At 40.6% G+C, this 20,139-nt stretch overlaps 1 protein-coding gene across 1 annotated transcript in view; it reads right to left on the reverse strand.

Moving 5' to 3' along the window:
- The window catches only part of Cog3 (component of oligomeric golgi complex 3), a 52,966-nt gene that overhangs the window by 22,601 nt on the left and 10,226 nt on the right, over nt 1-20,139 (reverse strand). The window contains exons 3-14 of the mRNA XM_021182078.3: nt 18,478-18,539; nt 17,238-17,403; nt 16,573-16,647; nt 15,439-15,531; nt 14,403-14,528; nt 12,886-12,966; nt 8,944-8,987; nt 7,944-8,070; nt 7,002-7,093; nt 5,603-5,742; nt 4,069-4,229; nt 2,549-2,654 (exon numbers count right to left, since the gene is read on the reverse strand). Of these exons, the coding sequence (XP_021037737.1) occupies nt 2,549-2,654; nt 4,069-4,229; nt 5,603-5,742; nt 7,002-7,093; nt 7,944-8,070; nt 8,944-8,987; nt 12,886-12,966; nt 14,403-14,528; nt 15,439-15,531; nt 16,573-16,647; nt 17,238-17,403; nt 18,478-18,539 (1,273 nt within the window). The remainder of the gene's footprint in view (nt 1-2,548; nt 2,655-4,068; nt 4,230-5,602; nt 5,743-7,001; nt 7,094-7,943; nt 8,071-8,943; nt 8,988-12,885; nt 12,967-14,402; nt 14,529-15,438; nt 15,532-16,572; nt 16,648-17,237; nt 17,404-18,477; nt 18,540-20,139) is intronic.

A 20,139-nucleotide genomic window follows, 5' to 3' on the forward strand; every position in this document is an offset into this window, starting at 1 on the left:
CTTGAGGACCACAAGCAGGTTCTACAATATCTAGATGCAGTGCCCGCCAATGAAAGTAGGGAGTGACAAGAAAATGCTAATGTTTTCAGTACGGGGACTGCACCCAAGGCCTCATAATGCCAGGCACACACTAGCATTGCACGATAGTCCCATCTCCCCTCCTTTTAAATTCTGAGACAGGACCTTGCTAAGTTGTTCAAGGTGCCCTAAACTCACAAATAGTTTAGGCAGGTCTTCAACTTGTGATCCTCTTGACTCAGCCTCCCAAGTAGCTACATTAGAGGCCTATTCCAGGCCTGGTAAAAGAGGGCAATCTTAAACAGGAACATGGGTCAAAGCTGGCTTGCCTGGCACCTTGTCTTCAGTTCTGAACTTATCACTTAACAGGTCTGGTTGGCATATTAATTCTCAGATGATAAGAATTGTCCCCACAATTGGAAAGGTCAGAAAAGGCAGATTTTGGCCAGCAGAGAGTATCTGAACAGAAGAATACCTTAGCAAGAGAATCACAGACACTTCAGTATGCAAAGCCAAACTTAAAACAACTACAAAGGGGGTGCTTGTATACATCTCTGGAGACAAGAGGCGATGCCCACATCACTTGTGGTCACACAAGAGATGTCCTCATTCTAGAGAGACACAATACTACGAGGGCAAAGCAAGGACAGTAACAATTTAAAGTGTCTGGCTGCCTGGTGTCAGGGCACATACTTTTTATGCCAGGACTTGAGGCTGATGAAGAATTGTCAAGCTTTCAAGGCTAGCAGTAAGACAAAAAGTCACTGCCAAAAAAGTGTGTTTGTGTGCATTTATGATAAATGCTAAGTCTCAAATCTAAGTATTCATTTTTTCTTTTAATTTCTCTCTATATTTGTTTTTTTCAATAATAAAAAAGTATATGATGAATTAGTTATGTTGCAAAATAAATATTATTTCCTTTTTAAAAAAAAAATTAGATCTAGCCAGGCAGTGGTGACATAGGCCTTTAATCCCAGCACTTGAGAAGCAGAAGCAGGCAGACCTCTGAGTTTGAGGCCAGCCTTGTCTACATAGTTATTTCCAGAAGAGCCAGGGATACACAGAAATACGCCCCCCCCAATAATAATAATAATAATAATAAAAATCCAGATCTGGATTGCTCAAAATCTCCAAGGAGAGGCTAGTGCGATGGCTCAGTGGTCAAGAGCACTGGCTGCTCTTCTACGACCTGGGTTCCATTCCAAGCACCCCATGGTCGCTTACGACCCTCTGTAGCTTGAGCTCCAGAGGCTCTGATGCCTTCTCTGGCCCTACAGGCACTCCATACACGTGGTACACAAACACAGATATAGGCAAAACACCTATACACATTAAAAAAATAAAAATGAAGGGGAAAACGTTTTAAATAAATAATAAAAGACCTAAAGATAAACAACTTCTTTAAATCCTCTAACACGTGTATCATCTTTAACCCCTCAATAAGGCCATTCTTCAATCTAAAATCTAATTTTAAATTTCTTAAAGATAGTGGAGTCCTTGCCTAGAACACACAAAGACCTGGGTGTGATCCCTCAGCACTGCAAATGCAATACAATAGAGCAAACCAGTAATCCCAGTATTCAGGAAGTAGAGGCAGGAAGATCAGAAGTTCAAAGACAGCCTAGTCTACATAAAACCCTGTCTCGAGACAGGGAGGGGAGAGAGAGAAGGGGAGAGAGAGGAAAAAAGGGAGGAGGGAGAAAGGGAGAGAGAGGAGGAAGGAGAAGGGAGAGAGAGGGGGAAGGAGGAGGAAGAGAGAGGGGGAGGGAGAGAGGGAGAGAAATATGCATGCCAAAAAAACACTTAGGCAGTAGAGTCCCTAGAGTTTTATTGAAGAGACCATTCTCTGCAGGGTCCCTCCTTCATATAAAGAACCAAAAAGTACTGAGTAAGAATTGAGAGATCAGGAGCTGCAGCCAGCTTGTCTGCTCACTTTTCACTCTCCTATTTAACTGTAGCAGAGGAGTGTCTGCTGGCACAGCCACAAGCCATGGCAGGACAGGGTGAACCTATGGTCCTCCTGCAAGTCCTCTGACATCACTCTCTATCAGCCTCCCCTTCCTTCACTTCACCACACTATCCACATTCCACATGCTCAGTGGAGGGTGGCTGAACACTAGAGGGCACAGTTCTAGATCCCTCCCCTGTTGGCTGGCTTCTCTGTTGCTAGAATACACTAAGGAAAACCAACATAGGGGAGGAAAGGGCTTATGCAATCTTATAGCTCCTAGGTCCGGGTGGCACATGACTTCACCTGACTTTCTCACGCTCTTCATAAAAACATCTCCAGCTTCTAGACACCACCCCTGGCTCTGACCCCATGTCCTGCACTCAGCACATGTCCTTCCCCACTTCTATACCCAAAGCTCTTCATGGTCCAGGAGCATATAGTACATGCCATTAGCACTTCACTCTACTGAATTACATTTGGGATCTATCAGTCTGTCCCGAGAAAGCCTGAAAGCCAGAGACACAATGAGGTTAACTAACTGGATGAATAGATGCCAGAAGTTAAGTCATCATAACATACCAGACTTCCTTAAACCACTGGCTTCTCCTTCTTCTAACCGTACATCTGAAAAGGAAGCCTCTGAAGGCGCCTTCTTCTGCTCATCCTTTAAACTCTGCGCGATTTGCTACAGAGAGAAACAAGACGGAACATTCAGGTGCAGTTTTCCTTTGTGTCTTACAATCTGGAAACTCCTGTAAAACTCAAGTATCATCCAATAGTCTATTACAATGTAGAAATACTCCTTCATAGTCACCGCCTCAGCCCTTAATGGTAAGGCCTGACATTATATCCCTTTAATGTAATGAAGAAGTAAATGTCAGCTATTCAGTATTCTCACCAAAACACTTAAAAAAAAACTAAGAACAATGAGACAAATCCTGGTCTCTTCAAAACAGTTATAAAAATAAAACACAAACCAGAGTAGAGGGGAAGCCTTGACTTCATCTTGTTATACTTTATTATTTTATGTGACTGGCCATGAGCAGATTTTACTCATAAACACTAACGTGCTTAGGAGTCAGGCATCGGGAGTTCTTAGCTTGGGCTGCAGCAGCAACTCAGAAGCTAGCATACACGACTTGCTTCTCTTCCAAGGGCCCCTCATGATTCCAAGCTCCTCACACAGGCTGGTGACTCACAGCCTCCTGCTGCTCCAGCTCCATCCCCTCTTCTGCCTCCCTAGGAATGCATGTGCATGCGCTCACGCACATATACGCAAATCATTTTTTTTAATTTTAAGTACTCAAATTACTTTCAAATGATTAAGCAACAAACCATACTAACAAAAATATAAGGTAATATGAAAAAAGCATTAACAACTGCTGACTCTGAAACCCTGGGTATCTAAACCCAGAACTGTAGGAACACTGTTATTTTTAGATGAGAAATTCTATTATGATTGTGTTAAAAATAAAACCACCCTGCCCTTCCAGAGTTACCTCCCAGGGTATTTACAGACTGAAGCCTCTGTAAAGCAGGTGAGAGAGCGAGCAGGTAAGAGTGACAGGACACTGTGCTGGATGCATCGCTGGTGATGCTTCTGCTTTTATTTCTCAGTTTTCACTTTAAAAGCTCTACACTCTGGTGACCTGACATAGCACAAATACCCTAAGCACTCTGGGAACTCTGTCCAAAGGTCACAGAAAATAAGGAACAGTCAGAAGGGTGAGTGCTGGACCTACGTTGGTACGCTATAACTTAGGAGTGCAGCAACGGGCCGAGGCATCATCACTAACTGTGGAGGCTGCTGTTTTACCAGCCGCTTACATGCCATTCACAAAGACAACGGAGACCTGCAGACAGCACTGATGCAGTCTAAAAGTTAGGGATGCACATGTCCTGACAAAGGAGAGAAGGAAGGCCATATAGAAAGGCCACCCAACACAAGTACAAACTAACAATGTGTATTCAATTCTTTAGTTTCATTTCCTATGCCTTTTATGGCAAATACACTTGACTTTGTATTTTGAGTGCTAGTTTAGAGAGAAATATTCTATCTCAGCCGAGCAGATGAAGATCAAGTGGTGAAGAGACCCCACCTCCATCATGACTAGCTTATCAGGATATGCCAGATCTCCAGGCGCTGGTTTGTAGCCTGTGATGTCCGTCTGAATGTAGATATGGGTTCGATACACAAGCCTCTCTTGTACATCTTCCAACATCTGCTTTACTCCAGCTGCAAATGCCCCCAGTTGTTCAGCTTTAAAGACAAAAAAGAAAGAAGCCATTCTCCACTGCAGCTGCCTTCTAACTAAGCAGAGCTTACTGACCTGCTCTGACATAGCACGGACCACTCTGTTTCAGCATCTATTACTGAACTTGATTCCAATATGACTCAATCATCTCAGAAAAATTTAATCAATAGCTTCCAATTGCCTCAGATTTATCATGGAAAAATAAGTTGGCCTTCCACCTTCTTCCCAGGACTCTGAATATTTAGTTATATTCTTTACATTCATAACAAATGTGGGTTTTAAGAGTACACTGTGCTAAGTTAATTCATGCAGCTTCAGACCAAAACTACAAGACAACTAAGCCAGCTTATCAGTTGGGTTGTCATCCCCCATTTTACAAATAAGCTGATCCCACATTTTACAAAGAAAAAGTGAAATATGAATTTATATAGTGTTTCTCCCTTTCTAAGGGGCCACTAATGTTAAAACATAAATCAGAAATCTCTTTCCATGGTCAGGGACTAGAGACACTGCACAGTAATGAAAGACATTCACAGCACTTTAAAAATCACCCTAGGGCTGGTGAGATGGCTCAGTGGGTAAGAGCACCCGACTGCTCTTCCAAAGGTCCAGAGTTCAAATCCCAGCAACCACATGGTGGCTAACAACCATCCGTAACGAGATCTGGCGCCCTCTTCTGGAGTGTCTGAAGACAGCTACAGTGTACTTACATATAATAAATAAATAAATCTTTATAAAAAAAAAAAAATCGCCCTAAATTCAGAAGCACTGGGATGGAGAAATCACAGGCAGAATGAGCTAACTACAGAAAGGTAACGCTGAGGAGCCACATGGCGCCCGCTGATAGAAGAGGCACACAGACCATCTCAGAAGAGGCTTCCAAGGTACCAAACCATGCTCCCTACGGGGAGGCGGTAGTGCTGAGAGAAAAGCTGCTCTTCACTGAGACTGAAGATGATGGAACACTACTACCTACGGATGCTAAATAACCCCTTGTTTTCAATCGAAAGCAGGAAGTAAGTTGACTCCAGTGTGATAGATCCCCAACAAAAGCCAAAGTTCAGTTTTCTCTGGATTCCAAAGCCAAAATGGAAAGTAACAGCTTCATTACTGATTTCATGGTCAGATTTTAAATCCTTATCTGTTTAGTTTGTACCATTAGATGGATCCAGATGGAGACAAACCTTTACTGGAAAAGGAGGGAGATTTCAACCCAAGCTCCAAAACATTAGCCTTCTACTTGAAATTTTTAAAACTCAAAAACATTAAGTGTATATGCAAGGCTGTGAAGGAAAAAGTCCAATTTTTTTTTCTCACATTTACCGAGCCACAGATACAATGACCAAGTCCTTTGAAGTGATCATTTCTGCGTATTTACCATTGTGCTGTACGTGGTCTTCAAGCACTTCATTTTTAAGAATCCCACAGAGCTCTGATAAAGTCTCTAAGTGAATGACATGGATGATCAAGGGCCGGAACACATCATACAACGACACGCACAATTTCTCCAATAGCTCACTGAAAGGAAGGACAAAATGCAGTTGTTAATAGCTAGATGTTCGGGATTTTTCCAATATGCATCTCCTCTAGCCAGAAAGAATGACTATCGACTGGAAAATGGTAACTGGCACACGCTATGAGTGAGGAACAAGAATCGGTCCATAAACTACTTTTGCTCTAGAAGCTCAGAATTAACACTTAAGATGTAACAGTTAATTCAAATTAGATGCCCCCAACAAGTCAACTGTTTACAACTTTTATTTTAACACTAATTTTATATTGTTTCAAAATATAAATTATTCCAGTAAACACTATTACCTTATATACTTTACATCACTGCAGATCAAACAGTCACTCCCATACATACCAAACACATGTTCAAACTATAAAACAAAACAAAACACTAGCCAGGCACGGGCGAGCACACCTTTAATCCTAGCTCTTGAAAGGCAAAGACGGCAGATCTCTGAGCATTCACGGCCAGCCTGGTCTATAGAGTGAGTTCCTGGACAGCCAGGGCTACACAGAAAAATCTGTCTCAAAAGAAATTCACAAAAACCACCACCAAAATAAAGAAGAAAAGAAAAAGGTTTAAAAAAAAAAAAAACCCTCAAGTACTTTGGGCCCATACCAAGTATTCTGAGAAATTTTAAGCATTTGAAGAGACAAGGTTAGGTATCTGTGTTCTTCAGACTGCTAACAATACTATTCTACATACAGTACTTCAGTGAGGAACCACCATACAAAATCAAAACCACCATAAAAAACCACCGTACAAAATACATTTTTCTCCTCCTCAATATGAGTCATAATCTTGGGATCTTTGTGAGACAAAAACAACCAACATGGGAGAATCAAGTGACTAACAATGGACCTGAAAATCACTTTTAAAGAATGATTATCAAGACCCATGTGTATTTGAAGTGCTGCTCATCAGGTGGCCGCACAGAATCTGTACACTAGAAGGAGCTACGGCTCTTGGTGTAGATAAAGACTGTAGATCCCAGGGCTCAGTTCTTAGACTTAGACTTCTTGTTTTCATCCCAGAAGGTCTCCAAATACTACAAAAAATATGAAAGCATGCTTGCCTTTCACTACAGACATAAAAAAAAAATCACAATCAACAATATTCTATTTCCAAACACAACAAAATTCAAACACTGCAGTTACCTGTAAAATATATTAGAATATATATAACATATCTACAATATATTGTTCCACTATTGTCAACAGCAAACTGAATCTTATCCACAGAGCTATTCCACGTTATCACTTACTCTAATTTTGATGTTGGCTTTGTGAAAAATTCATTGTAAAGTTGGTGTTCATCTTGGCAGACATGGACCATAAAGGCACAGCCACTGCGAACCTGCAATAAACAAACACATTCCACCTACAAACACGCACATTCTAGCTCCTATAAAATCAACTATACTTTACTTGCAAAGAGATTACACACATATATTCATATGCAACTCTGGAAAATACAAAGTGGGTGGTTCTCAATGGATACTGCAAAATAGGATCTAATTTTTAATTTCTTACTCTACTTTTATTTTATTTACTTTTATTACTTTACTTTCTACTTTTATTTTCTAAACTCTTGATAATAAACATGATTTTCTAGATAAAAGGGGGTACTTTAAAAAAGAACTTTTATGTGTTTTTCTAAAGTATGAATTAAAGTCACACTAAACAAAAGGCCATTTATGCATCAAAAACTACCCTGAGGCATGGTGGCACAGACATGTAATACCAGCCATCAAAGGCTGAGGCTGGATAAGCAAAGGCCAATCTAGGTTGCATAGTGAGACCCTATCTTAAACCAAAAAAAGAAAAATAACACATAAAAATTACATTTTAACATAAATCCACAAACTCTGAAACTTCATCTTTCAAAAATGAGTTCAAAGATGTATTCAAAGAATACGTACTTATAAATCTTCATATTAAAGAAAAAAGTGAGACTATTTTACAAAGTTGAAGGACTAATTTCCAGTATGGGAAAATGTTGATTTGGAAAGCACAACAATATCAGCTCGCCGAGTCTGATAGGACTTACTTTCCCCACCACGCTGTATGCTACAGAAACAAGGTCAGAGGCGACTGCTAGCATCAGGAGCACAGTCAGACTTGGAAATGAGTGCTGATTGATAATAAGGTGAGCCAGCGTGTCTCAAATAGCAAAGCACGGGACCAGTCTACCAGCAGGCACTCACCAAGGCACAATGGTCTCTGTTGTTCTGGCTGGTTAACTCTGTGACAGTGTAGGCAATACTTGGGCCCAAAAGGAGCTCTCGCTGATCAAGGTAACACTGGTGGATGTCATTGAGAAGGTGCTGGTATCTGATGAGAGGCAAACAGAGAACAAGAGGAGAAATGCTGTGTGACTCCTCCTCTCCTGTGTGGAGGCTGGATTGACACAGACACACACAAGACATGAAAGGAGAGGAAGCAGCTGGGGACAGGAGAGGCCTACTAATGAACAGAGAGAGGGAGGGTATGGGAAAGGAATAGGTCAAAGTACAAGAGATGGCTGAATTAAAAAAATATCTCTATGAGCCCATCACTACAGACAGTGAATATATAATACTGTCAACTAGAAAAAAATAGTAAGACTGGAGTATATGTTGTATAAATTTTTATTTCAAATGCAAAACTTAAATCTAATCCTACGCTCCTGAATAGGTTGCCAGGCTTCTAAAGCCACAATGGCGGCCTCTCATTTGCTCACATTAAAAACATGCAGGAGGGAGGGCTCAGCAGGTAAGAGCACTGACTGCTCTTCCAGAGGTCCTGAGTTCAGTTCCCAACCACCACATGGTGGCTCACAACCATCTGTAATGGGATCCGATGCCCTCTTCTGGTGTGTGTGTGTCTGAAGACAGCTGCAGTGTAGTCATATAAATAAAAAATAAATAAATCTTAAAAAAAAAAAAAAAAAAAAAAAAAACTCAGGAATATAGACATAGACCAGAAAGCACAATTAAGTGCTACAAAAGCCTGGTCTTTTCAGGAAGGATTCTCTGCAGCAGAGAACTCACACTGCCTGACTGAGGAAGACTATCACCATGGTAAACTTGCTAGGTCACCCTGAGACTCTGCTCTCTAAACAGACTGTTTGCCTGAGAACAGACAGGGAGGCAGCTGCTCAGAAACTGCCAAGAGCAAAAACTTGGGATGGGCAGGACAAGAAGACAGGAGCTGCTGAGTACTCACTCGGGTATCTTTTCAGATCGTTGCTCTATCTGTTCAATTAGAGTCTGTGAAATAAAGAAAGACACATCACATGTCCACATGTCTTAACTGTACTTGCCATTGCTTACTGGTTATATTAGTATCCCTCACTTAAATAATAATGTAAAAAAGTTAAAAATCACAAAAATGGCATATAAGAAGCAATCATGTTCAATACCACAGTATATATTTTTCAGGGTTCTTATATTCGATTAGCATATTTCTTTTGCTTCTTGCTTTTTTTCTTTAGTTTTCTTTGTATGTTTGGGTGCTTAATCCTGCATGTGTATCTGTGTACTGAGTCCCAGTGCGCATGGGGCACTGGACCCCGAGACTGGAGTTACAGACAGTTGTGAATACCATGTGGGAGGTGGGAATCAAACCTGGGTCCTCTGGAAGAGCATCCAGTGTTCTTAACCAATGAACTATCTCTCCAGCCCCATATTTGCTTTGTAATCAAAGTCGGAATTGTACTCTATACGTAGCTCTATAATCTGATGAGTAAATGTTTTAATAACATTTCATAAATATTTTTCTACCATTAAACATTTATTAATAATAGACCACAGGGGGGAAAAGGCACAGAAAGTTTTATATACCGCCTGGTACCCTCTAAATATCAAAAATAAAAAATTATTGCAAACAGCATTTAAAACATTACATAAAGCCGGGCGTGGTGGCACACACGCCTTTAATCCCAGCACTCGGGAGGCAGAAGCCAGTGAATTTCTGAGTTCAAGGCCAGCCTGGTCTACAGAGAGAGTTCCAGGACAGCCAGGGCTACACAGAGAAACCCTGTCTGGAAAAAAAAAAAAAACAAAAACAAAAAAAAAAAAAAACAAAAAAACAAAAAAGACCTAAATCCGGCTATGGTGGTGCATGCCTATAATCGCAGTACTTGGGAAGGTGAAGCAAAAGAGCACTGGGGACCGCCCAGGTGGCCTAAGCTCTGTAGTGAATGTGACGCCACCTGGACTACATATATGGCAGTATCCTATCTCAAACAGAAGTAGCAACGAAAGTTAAATAAATGAATGCAACACTGTAGGAAATGGTTGTATATTATCCTGTGGGTATAAGTGCTCAAAATCAACTGTTCTGCCCAGCATTGTTTCCAAAGACGCATAGCCACGAATTCCCAGTCTGGTGTCAAAGAGGTGCTCTGCTCTATCAGAGCCCAGACAGGAAGGCTTGCCTCTCTGAGGTTACATAAAGCAAACTATATCATGAGTATCTAATCTTTTCTCTTGTGTATTTATATTTATGTGCATCAGTGTTTTGCCTGTGTGTATGTCTGTGAACCATGTGTCTGAAAGAGCCAAAAGAAAATATCAAATCCCCTGGGACTGGAGCTACACATTCGTAATTAACTGCAGCTAAGAACTGGACCTACACACTCTGGAACAGTGGCCAGTGTTCTTAACCACTGAGCTTTCTCTCCAGCTCCTGAGTAACTATATTTTCCAAAATTATGTTCTGTCTTACTGACCTAAAGAAATCTTTCTTTGGGGCTGTAGACAGCTCAGCAGTTAGGAACTGGCTGTTCCTGTAGAGGACACAGGTTCAATTCCCAGCACCCACACGGCAGCTTTTACAGCTGTCTGCTGCAGAGGAACTATGGCACCAGACATGCACGTACAATCTCATATATAAGTATGCAGGCAAAATACCCATGCAAATACATAAATAAAAAAAAAAAACCTTCCTGTAATTTTAGCTAACAGTATATTCCAACCAATAAACTACATTGAAAAGAACAGACATTCCAAACGTAACTATCTCCAGCTAGGGCCAGGACAGCTCTCCGTCTTTCTAATCTCTTGTGGTTTGGGCATATTTTGTACTCACCCCGGACTCCCATTGAGGGTACTGCCAGCTAAGTAGTTTATGCCTTTTATCGTAAAATAAACGCAACTCCATCATGTACACTAACTGGTTATTTAAAAAAAAAGTGGTAAAACCACTGACGATTGGGCAATCGTTTTATAGTCACCCACTACACTAAGTCCTCTTTACACCATTTCCTTCTGAATCAAAGCTTCAATACTGGCTTGTAGCTAACAGACAAAAGAAACCAATGAGGCACAATGCAAATCTCAGCAAACTCCTCCTCAGTCTTCTACACAAACCCAAGTGTCTTCCGTCTGAAAAACAAAATTAGTGTCCTTTAACTGGCTGACTTTCAAGGAAGAACATGAAGTCCTGTCAATGAAAGTGTAACATTCCTTCTAGTGACAAAAAGAACATACATCGGGCTGGAGAGATGGCTCAGCGGTTCAGAGCACTGACTGCTCTTCTTGAGGTCCTGAGTTCAAATCCCGGCAACCACATGGTGGCTCACAACCATCTGTAATGGGATCTGATGCTCTCTTCTGGTGTGTCTGGAGACTTACAGTATACTACATACATTGTACTCACATACATAAAATAAAAATAAACCTTTAAAAACGTAAAAGAGAAAATGAAGAGTGGCTTAAATCAGTGATCTGGCTGGAAGTAGGAGCACACTCTTTAGTTTCAGAACTGTGGAGGCAGAGACAGGCAGATCTCTGTGAGTTAGAACGAGGCCAGCCTGGACTACAGTGTGAGTTCCAGACCAGCAAGGTCTCACAAAGGTCTCACAGTGGACCCCTGTCCAAAAAAAGAACATACATGTGCAAGGGCCACTAAACTCTCTCAGCTAGTATAACATAAACAAACACTGGTTTTTGACCATTCCTCTCCAATTGTGATTTAATCAGGGCAGCTATACAGACCATTAAACACCATAAGGCACAAACCTGCCCTCATACAGTCATTACCAGAGCCTGTCCAGCCCCTATGCCTCTCCTGAACAGCTGCAAACTGCTTGTTGAGGGGCTCTCCACCCTATTTGTGGATTTCTCATTACTGTAATCTACTTCTACGTGTAATCTCTGAGATGGTGTCTGACAAAGCCTTCTCCGCCTCAGGTCAGCCGCTTGTTCTCTACTTTTCATGAACCGGCCTGTCAGCCTGTTGGCCTGCCGTCCTGTCGTGCAACACGCCTTGTCGATTCTCCTTCCCGTTCCCATCAGACTCTAGCAACCCTGAAGTGCAATTACAGTAAACCTCAAGGAATCCCCTCAAATGCATGTCCTTCTGTCTCTAAAAGCCTTCCCTGTATAACATCCTCAAGTCTGCTATAAATCTGAGCTTGGTTCTTTTTACATCTGTTTAGTGAGTGTGCTGAGTGGCTTCATGTCAACTTGACGCACGCTAAAGTCACCTGAAAGGAGGAAACCTCAACTGAGAAAAATCCTAAGATCAGGTTGTAGGCCAGCCTATAGGACACTTTCCTAATTAGTGACTGATAGGGAAGGACTGATAGGGAAGGACCCAGCCATTATGGTGGTATCATCCTGTATTCTATAAGAAAGCAGGCTGAACAAGCCACGGCAAACAAACCCATAAGCACACTCCTCCACGGCTTGTGTATTAGCTCCTGCTTCCAGGTTCCTGCCCCGTTTGAGTTCCTGTCCTGACTTCCTTTGATGAACAGTGATATGGAAGTGTAAGCCAAATAAACCCTCTCCTCTTCAAATTGCTTTGGTCACAGTGTTTCATCACAACAATAGTAACCCTAAGGTGTGTGTGTGTGTTAACTGTGTACATACATCCTGCAGGAAGTAGTCCTGTCCTTCACCAGGGATTGAACTCAGGCCATCATGCTTGGCAGCAAGGTCCTTTAGATCTGAGCCATCTCCCCACCCCTTCTCCACCCCCAAATCTAAGCTCATCTTGTAACTGCCCTGAGCATCACAGGAAGGGTGAAGGGTTTCCTGCTCTGGAGACTTGAAGTGCCTTCCTCTCACTCAAGTTCATTTCCTGGGATAAGTGAGAGAGTAAGGCACAGGAGGGCTGAAACTGTTCCTAACAACATTCAACATGTGTCAACAGACTTACTCTGACTTTAGGGGCAGCAGCTCGAAATTTCACATAAAATAGTGTGAAGGCATTGTCTGCATTAGGGACTGATGAGGGGTCCTGAAGAAACACAGGAAAGAAAGATATTAACAAACACGTCATTGCTCAGAAAAGGAACACAAACCTCTTCATCCATCTACTGCTTGGCCTCCATACCTAACAAAGCTTAGAGACGAAAACCTCTAAAAGCTATATATGTTAATATTGTTATAGCTATCATCTAATTAATGGTGCTATCATCTTCCCTTTAGAGTTAAAATGTATTCTGTGTTACTTGAATTTGGCAGTAAATAAGACTGACTTCAGACTTAAACTGTTACTTACTGAGTGTAGGACATTGGGCCAGTTTCTAGCATCTCGGTGCACATCCTTGGAGACCAAGGTTTACATTTCCTTCACTGCTTCCCTCTGCCGTGGCAGGGACTAAGGTCCAGGCCCAGGGAACAGTCTAGACACTGCAGCCTAGCTTTAGTTTCCTGTAGTTTTACTTTACCATGTGACAGGCCTCACTGAGTTAGTTATACAGACTTGGCCTTCAACTACTTATCCTCCTGCCTCTGTCCCCCCAAGCAGTGTGGGTCATAGGTCTGTACAACTGAAAATTGAGATAAATAAAGAAATAAATACAGCCTTTGTGGCTTTGTTTTCTTGGGAGAAAATCTATTCAGCGACCATCCTAGATAGCGCTACTCTTATTTTGTAACCTGGTCAGTGTGTGTTACTTTTCTACCTAGCATATACTAACCTGTAACTAGTTTCCTCACCATCCCTACTAGCTATTATTTCTAAATCACTGTGACAGCTAGGACCTCATGAGCTCTCTTTTTCACCATCAGTTTCTAATATAATACTAGACGTAAGGACATACTCAATAGACATATGGATGTTGCAGGGCATGATGGAAATGTTTGCAATCCAAGCATCCACAACGCAAGAGGACCACAAGTTCAAGCCCAGGCTGAGCAGCACAGTGATACCTTGTCTCAAAACCCCGTGGGCTAAATGAAGTCAGTGTGCTTCCCTGGTGTGTCCAAGGGTGCAGTCAGAGCACTGTAACAGTTATCCATGGCCAAGGCCATGCATTCTGACGGCAAAAGTTCAGTAACTATGAGCAGAAGCCAACACTAGCTGATAAACTGTAGAATGAAATGTAAGCTGTTTCTTACCTGAAACATTTTTTTTAGCTTTTTCATAAAAAATGTTGGTACAAAATAAATCAAAAATAGTAAAAGTGAGTAAGTTTAAATGGTGGGTAATTAAAAAGAATTTTCCTCATTTTAATTTTTCCTCCTGTTGCTAGGGGTTGAAAGCAAACTTTGTAATACCAGGCAAGGGCTCCACCAGCTGAGCTATATAGGATACAGCCATACTTTTCTATTATAAAACCTACAGCATAGGTTCTTACTTAATGATATAGTATTAGTTCAGATAAAGATTGCGGAAGGCAAATAAATCAAATATAAAAACCAAGCTGACATTTGGATCAATTAACTCACCCTTTTTAGTAACTGATTTGTGAGAGTCTGCAGTGTGTTCACAGTATATGTCTTCATGAGGTGCAAAGCTTTAGAAAGACATTGTTTAAACTTCAGTAAGTATACAGGATAATCTTTAAAATTAGGCTGTAAAACAAGGAAATTTACAAAAGAGATAAACATTAACAATTAGCAAACTGTCAATGACAACCAAGGTGTCCTCTATGCAATACAATACATTAAGTTCTGCAGATTATTAGCTCCATAAAGAAGACAACTTGAATGAATGACTTGGGACACAAAGTAGGGGCTCAGTCAACATTTGCAGTTACAAGCAATTAAATGTTACTGCCCCACAAACTTGGAGACTAGTGTTAAGACCCTACTAGAAACGAAAGGGAGTTAGCAAAACTAAAAACAGCAGGAAATGCTTGGGGGAATCAAGAGAGGGATAAAATGAAAGGGCTTGTCTTCTGGGCATTGCCTGCACCCCTACCCAAGTAATCTATTTCCAAGAGTATCCATAAATGAACACGGGAAAACGTCACATCCTTTAAGTAGGATAAGGCTGAATCAGTGGGGGCCTTTTCCACTCCAGGACTTCTCAGAAGCCAGAAGTACTGTGTATACCACAGAGAACAGCAACACAAGATGCACTCACTTCCTTCAGCATGTTACAGGCATGTAATCATCCCTCAGTACTCACACAGCACCAGTTCTAAGACCCCAAGGCTAAGAGAGTACTCAGCTACCTTCAATAAAATACCTCCTCCCTCGTACAGTTACTTATGAGACTAACATGACATAAATGCTATGGGACAGCTATTATGCTGTACCATTCAGGGAATAATGAAAACAAGGAAAATAGGCTGTACACATTTAGTACAAACAAAAGGTAATTTTTAATCTTTGCAATGCACAACTTTTTTAATTCACACAGGAGAAAGCTACACAGAGAGAGCTGACTATATTTTTCCCACTAGGAAAAAAATGAGTGTATAGTCTAAGAGACATAGTAGAAATGTTAATATTTTTAAAACATAAAAATATGACTTACATGAGATGAAATATATGTTATACAATCATCTAACTTGGCCAACATAGGGATAAATCCTTCACTATTCACAGACAACGTAGGGGAATTCAATTTCTTCAAGTAGAAGGAAAAGGAACAATCGATTAACAGCAACAAAAAAGTAAACATTGAAAATTATCAACTAAAATGTAACATATTTTTAAATATAATAGTGTACTTTTAGGCTAATAAAACAGCCTTGAACAATCTCTGAAATATCCTCAACTGTGACCCATGTGTAACAACCTAGTTAGTGTCAACCTAGCAAAAAATAAATAAGCAAGCAGAAAAGAGTCCCAGTGATGTTTTTGCTATGCTGCTGTGCAATGCTAAACTGAATTCTACATCTCGGACCCAGTGCCCCACTTTCTATCACTTCACAACAACATGCCTGCATTTGGTCACAGTCCACAGTCTTATGGTTAAAGGACCAACTAGCAGTCACAGCACTTGCGAGCAGGCTCATGGGACCCTGGGTTCAATTTCCAGAAAAAAAAAAAAGAAAAAAGGCCAACTATTATTAGGCATTTATTCTTTCTTGATACTAAGGTGATTTGCCAACGAACCAATTCACACAGCATCCCAGTCTAAATGGCTGCCAGCTTTACTTCTATGTCTTTAATAGTGGACTACAGTAATTACGATTATTTTAATAACTTAATAATATGATTTATAGATAATTACAACTAACTCACAAGTCAGAAACATAGCAATGTAATTTATTCAGAAGCCCTAGTTATCTGCTTTCTGGGGACTATATGGATCTTCAAACTGAACATGAGAATTAGCTTAAAAATGTGTGGACAGGATTATAGAAATTCAACACAGCAACATTTAAAGCTGGACATTTATTGTCCTAATTTTCACAGCTTATAGGGAAAATGCTAGAACAGGCAATCAACCAGTCATCCAGTCACAATAACTCAATTTAAGAAATCCTATTTGAATTACATAGGGAAAATTCCAAACTTATAACAGTGTATCCATACTTAAATCAGAAACGACCTCAGTGACCAGCTATTAAGTTCAAGCATCACTTTATATGCTTGAAGATTACTACAAAGGAAATATACAATAAGATATCACTAACTTTACAAAAAGATACAAAGCACCTACTGTGTTAATCGTCTCCAACTCATTAAAATAAGACAGCTTCTGTTGGATGTGCTCAGCAAGATCAGCAAGCTCCGACTCACATGTTAAAAAGAAAAATCAATTAATATAAAAATACATAAAATCAGTACTCTAACATCAAAATTACTTTGAATAGATTTATACTTGACATTTAAGTTTAAATCAGGTATGACTTCGGAATCATGATCAGGATGTTCTGCACCCATCAACAAGAAGACTATAATTACTATTATGTGGTCTTTTATAAAATAAGTGTCTGTCTTTTAAATTATAAGTGTCTTTTAAAAACTCACAAAAAATAGAGAAAATTCTGAAATAGAGTAGCTTCAACACTCTCTCTGCGCAACCTCCTCAGGCAGCCGGTTACAAACAAAAACCCACCCTGAGTGCAATCACTCTGCTTATCTGAAACTGTCAGTAGTAAAGGACAGAACAAAATAACCAGTACAGTATGTAGCTGCACCTATAGAGCAAAACAAGCAAGTCTGCCCGGGCTCTGCCCCCTTTACAGCAATCTGCATGTTTAGCACAGTCTCATACAGAGCAACCTTCATGACCTACTCAGAAGTTAAGAAAACTAAAGTTAAATAGCATTCATCACTAATGGATTCATCACTGACCCTCTCTCTTCCCTGATTCCCAATTACCTGTTCCTTTAGGAGCTGTTCACAGGCTTCATGAAGAGTTCCTGTCTTATTGGACACAAAAAGATACTGTTTCTGCAAGGACTGGAGATGCTGCAGAGCACTGTTCACATCATTCAGTATAGCATCACACTGTTCCTGAAACCCAGACAAGTAATCCCTCATCTGTCTAGAAAACAGAACCAAGAGGGGATTGGCAATAATATTTTCCCCCAATAAGCATAGTCAATAAACAATAAGGTCTCATCTTTTTCCAAAAGCATAAGTATCCGGTGTAAATCTGACCCACTGCTGTAAATGCCTAACACTCAGAACCACAGTGAAGCTGCCCATACACTATCTCAGTGCCAAGGAAGACAAATCGCTGACACCGTAAGCAACAAAAGGAATTCAACTGCCTTGGAGCCACAACCTGGTTTCTTATATGTAAGTCAGTAAATCACTGGTGTCAACGAGGACATCCCAAGGCAGCAAAGAAGGTTACTCCTTCAGATAACTGCCACCTCCAAAGGCCACCTGATGTGAAAAGAATTTTGGATTTGAGACTAGAAGACCCTGGTCCAAACTGCAGTTCTAAGCCTAAATGACATTGGCAATTAATGTGTCCAAGCCTCAGTCTGGCCATTTGTAAAATGAGGATGGCAACGTTTCTTGATGATCGGCTATGGATAAAGTGGATTGTACATCCCTAACACACTGCCTAGGAAGAACAGCCATGAGTGGACCAAATGTAGTAGTGCACACCTTCACTCCCACCACGGGAAGTCGAGGCAGGCAAATCTCTGTGAGTTCAAAGCCAGCCTGGTCTACATAAGTGAGTTACAAGACAGACAGGGCTACAGAGTGAAACTCTGTCTTGAAAAAACAAAAACAAAGCAACAACAAAGACAGTAAATAAATGTTAACTGATCACAAAAGCAGAGCCCATGATCTAAACCCAGAGGGAACTGCCTGCGGTCCTCCCTCCCCAGCTCGCAGCACACACCGGCATGCTCAGTCTAAATGGCCATCATTAAGGTCTTCCTCCCAAGCATGCTTCTCCTGAACAATAAATACCTCAGAGAACTCCCACACAACTCTTGATCCACGTCCTTTCTGTGGTTCTTTCTCTAAAATCATTTATAATCTCAATCCTCACCCTAGCTAGTCTTAAGGAAAATCTGACTGTTAAGTTGTTTTGGTAACTTGAGATGACTATGATATAAAAATCAGGATAGCCAACAAATAAGGGACCCACACATACCTATATTTAGTTCCTTCATCCTGATCCATCTGAGTTTGCAGTTTTGCAAACCATGAGAAAAACTGGAAAACAAAGAGTATTATTCCATCAAACAAACTAAAACAAATAAGTGAATTAATTACATGGGAGAGTACAAGTTAAGTGGCAGGCATTACCTAACTGAATCTTATTTCTAGGGCTTCGCCCCTAATAATTAGCTTTGAGCTTTGTTAAATATTTGGCATCTATATGCTGGGAAAGGCAAAGGATATGAAAAGCACTGGTCATTTCCAGAGTCAAGTAAAGAGCAATATTAAAGACACATATAAAAAAATAAGTGTTTTTTTTTTCTTAAGAAGCTAGAATCTGGCTCTTAAGTTTGCCAAATTTGAAGAATAAGCATAGGGCACTGGGTAAATATTAATATTAATGTTACCTATAAGAATGATGAGAATATAATCTTGAAAATCACATAGTAAATTAAGTATGGACTTTGGGGGAACTGCAGGGATAGCCCTGTAGTTAAGAGCATTGGTTGTTCTTCCAGATGACCCAATTCAATTCCCAGAACCCAACTGTCTATAACTCTATAACTCTAGTTCCAGAGAATCCAACACCTTCTCGCTATTGAGGGCACTAGGCACGTAACTGGTACACAGACATTCGTGGAGGCAGAACATCCACACACAATAAGTAAAAATGAAAAGTGAAAGAGAATATGGTCTTATCTGCCCATATACCAATGTCATAAGAAACCATTCATTTCTTAAAAATAGATAAAAATCTGGCATGGTCATACATGCCTGTAATAGCAACACTCAGAAAGATGAAGCAAGAGGATCATGAGTTCAAAGCCATCCTGGGATACACCAGGGAAGGGAGAAGAAGGGAAAACAAAAAAGAAAAACAAAACAGGGAAGAGAGTTCATTTACTTGAGAAATTTGCAAATTTGCATGGGGGGGGGGTGATGATAAAATTGTTTTAGCCAAGTATGTTGGCACACACCTATAATTAAGTACAGGCTGGAAGATCAAGAGTTCAAAGCCAGTCTGGGCTACATCAGGAATACAAAGCCAGCCTGTACTACACAAGATCCTGTCTCAAACACAAAAACAAAAATAGGTTCATAGCAGGTTCATTTTTGATAGAAGTAGTTATACCAGTAAATACACTCTCCAAAACTCATCCAGCTGACATTTAAACTGAGCAAATTTTATCATATATAAATCATAACCCAGGACTACACAGAGATGGCTCAGCAGTTAAAAGCACTGACTGTTCTCCCAGAGGTCCTGAGTTCAATTCCCGCAACCATCTGTAATGGGATCCAATGCCCTCTTCTGGTGTGTCTGAAGACAGCTACAGTGTACGCATATACATAAAATAAATACATAAGTCATAAATCATAACCCAATATATTAGATGCATCAAACTTTTAAAAAGAGTGTGCAAGTGTGAATTTACTACAGAAGGTTTGTCTTCACAGAAGGAGCATCTGTAGAAGGAGAGAAGGGAGAGAGAAGGGGCGGCAAGAGTAGGAGAAACTGGAGAGGGCAGCAGGGTGAGGGCAGCAGCACAGGAGCATCAGACCAAGGGCCAGGCTGAGACCTGCTAGTTTACATGCACTAAGATGATATGGAAGGGGAAACAGGATGGCTTCAAATGTCCAGTAACATTCACAA

This window comes from Mus caroli, unplaced genomic scaffold (genome assembly GCF_978045245.1).
Source record: "Mus caroli unplaced genomic scaffold, Mus_caroli_1 scaffold_12, whole genome shotgun sequence".
NCBI classification, from domain to species: Eukaryota; Metazoa; Chordata; class Mammalia; order Rodentia; family Muridae; genus Mus; species Mus caroli.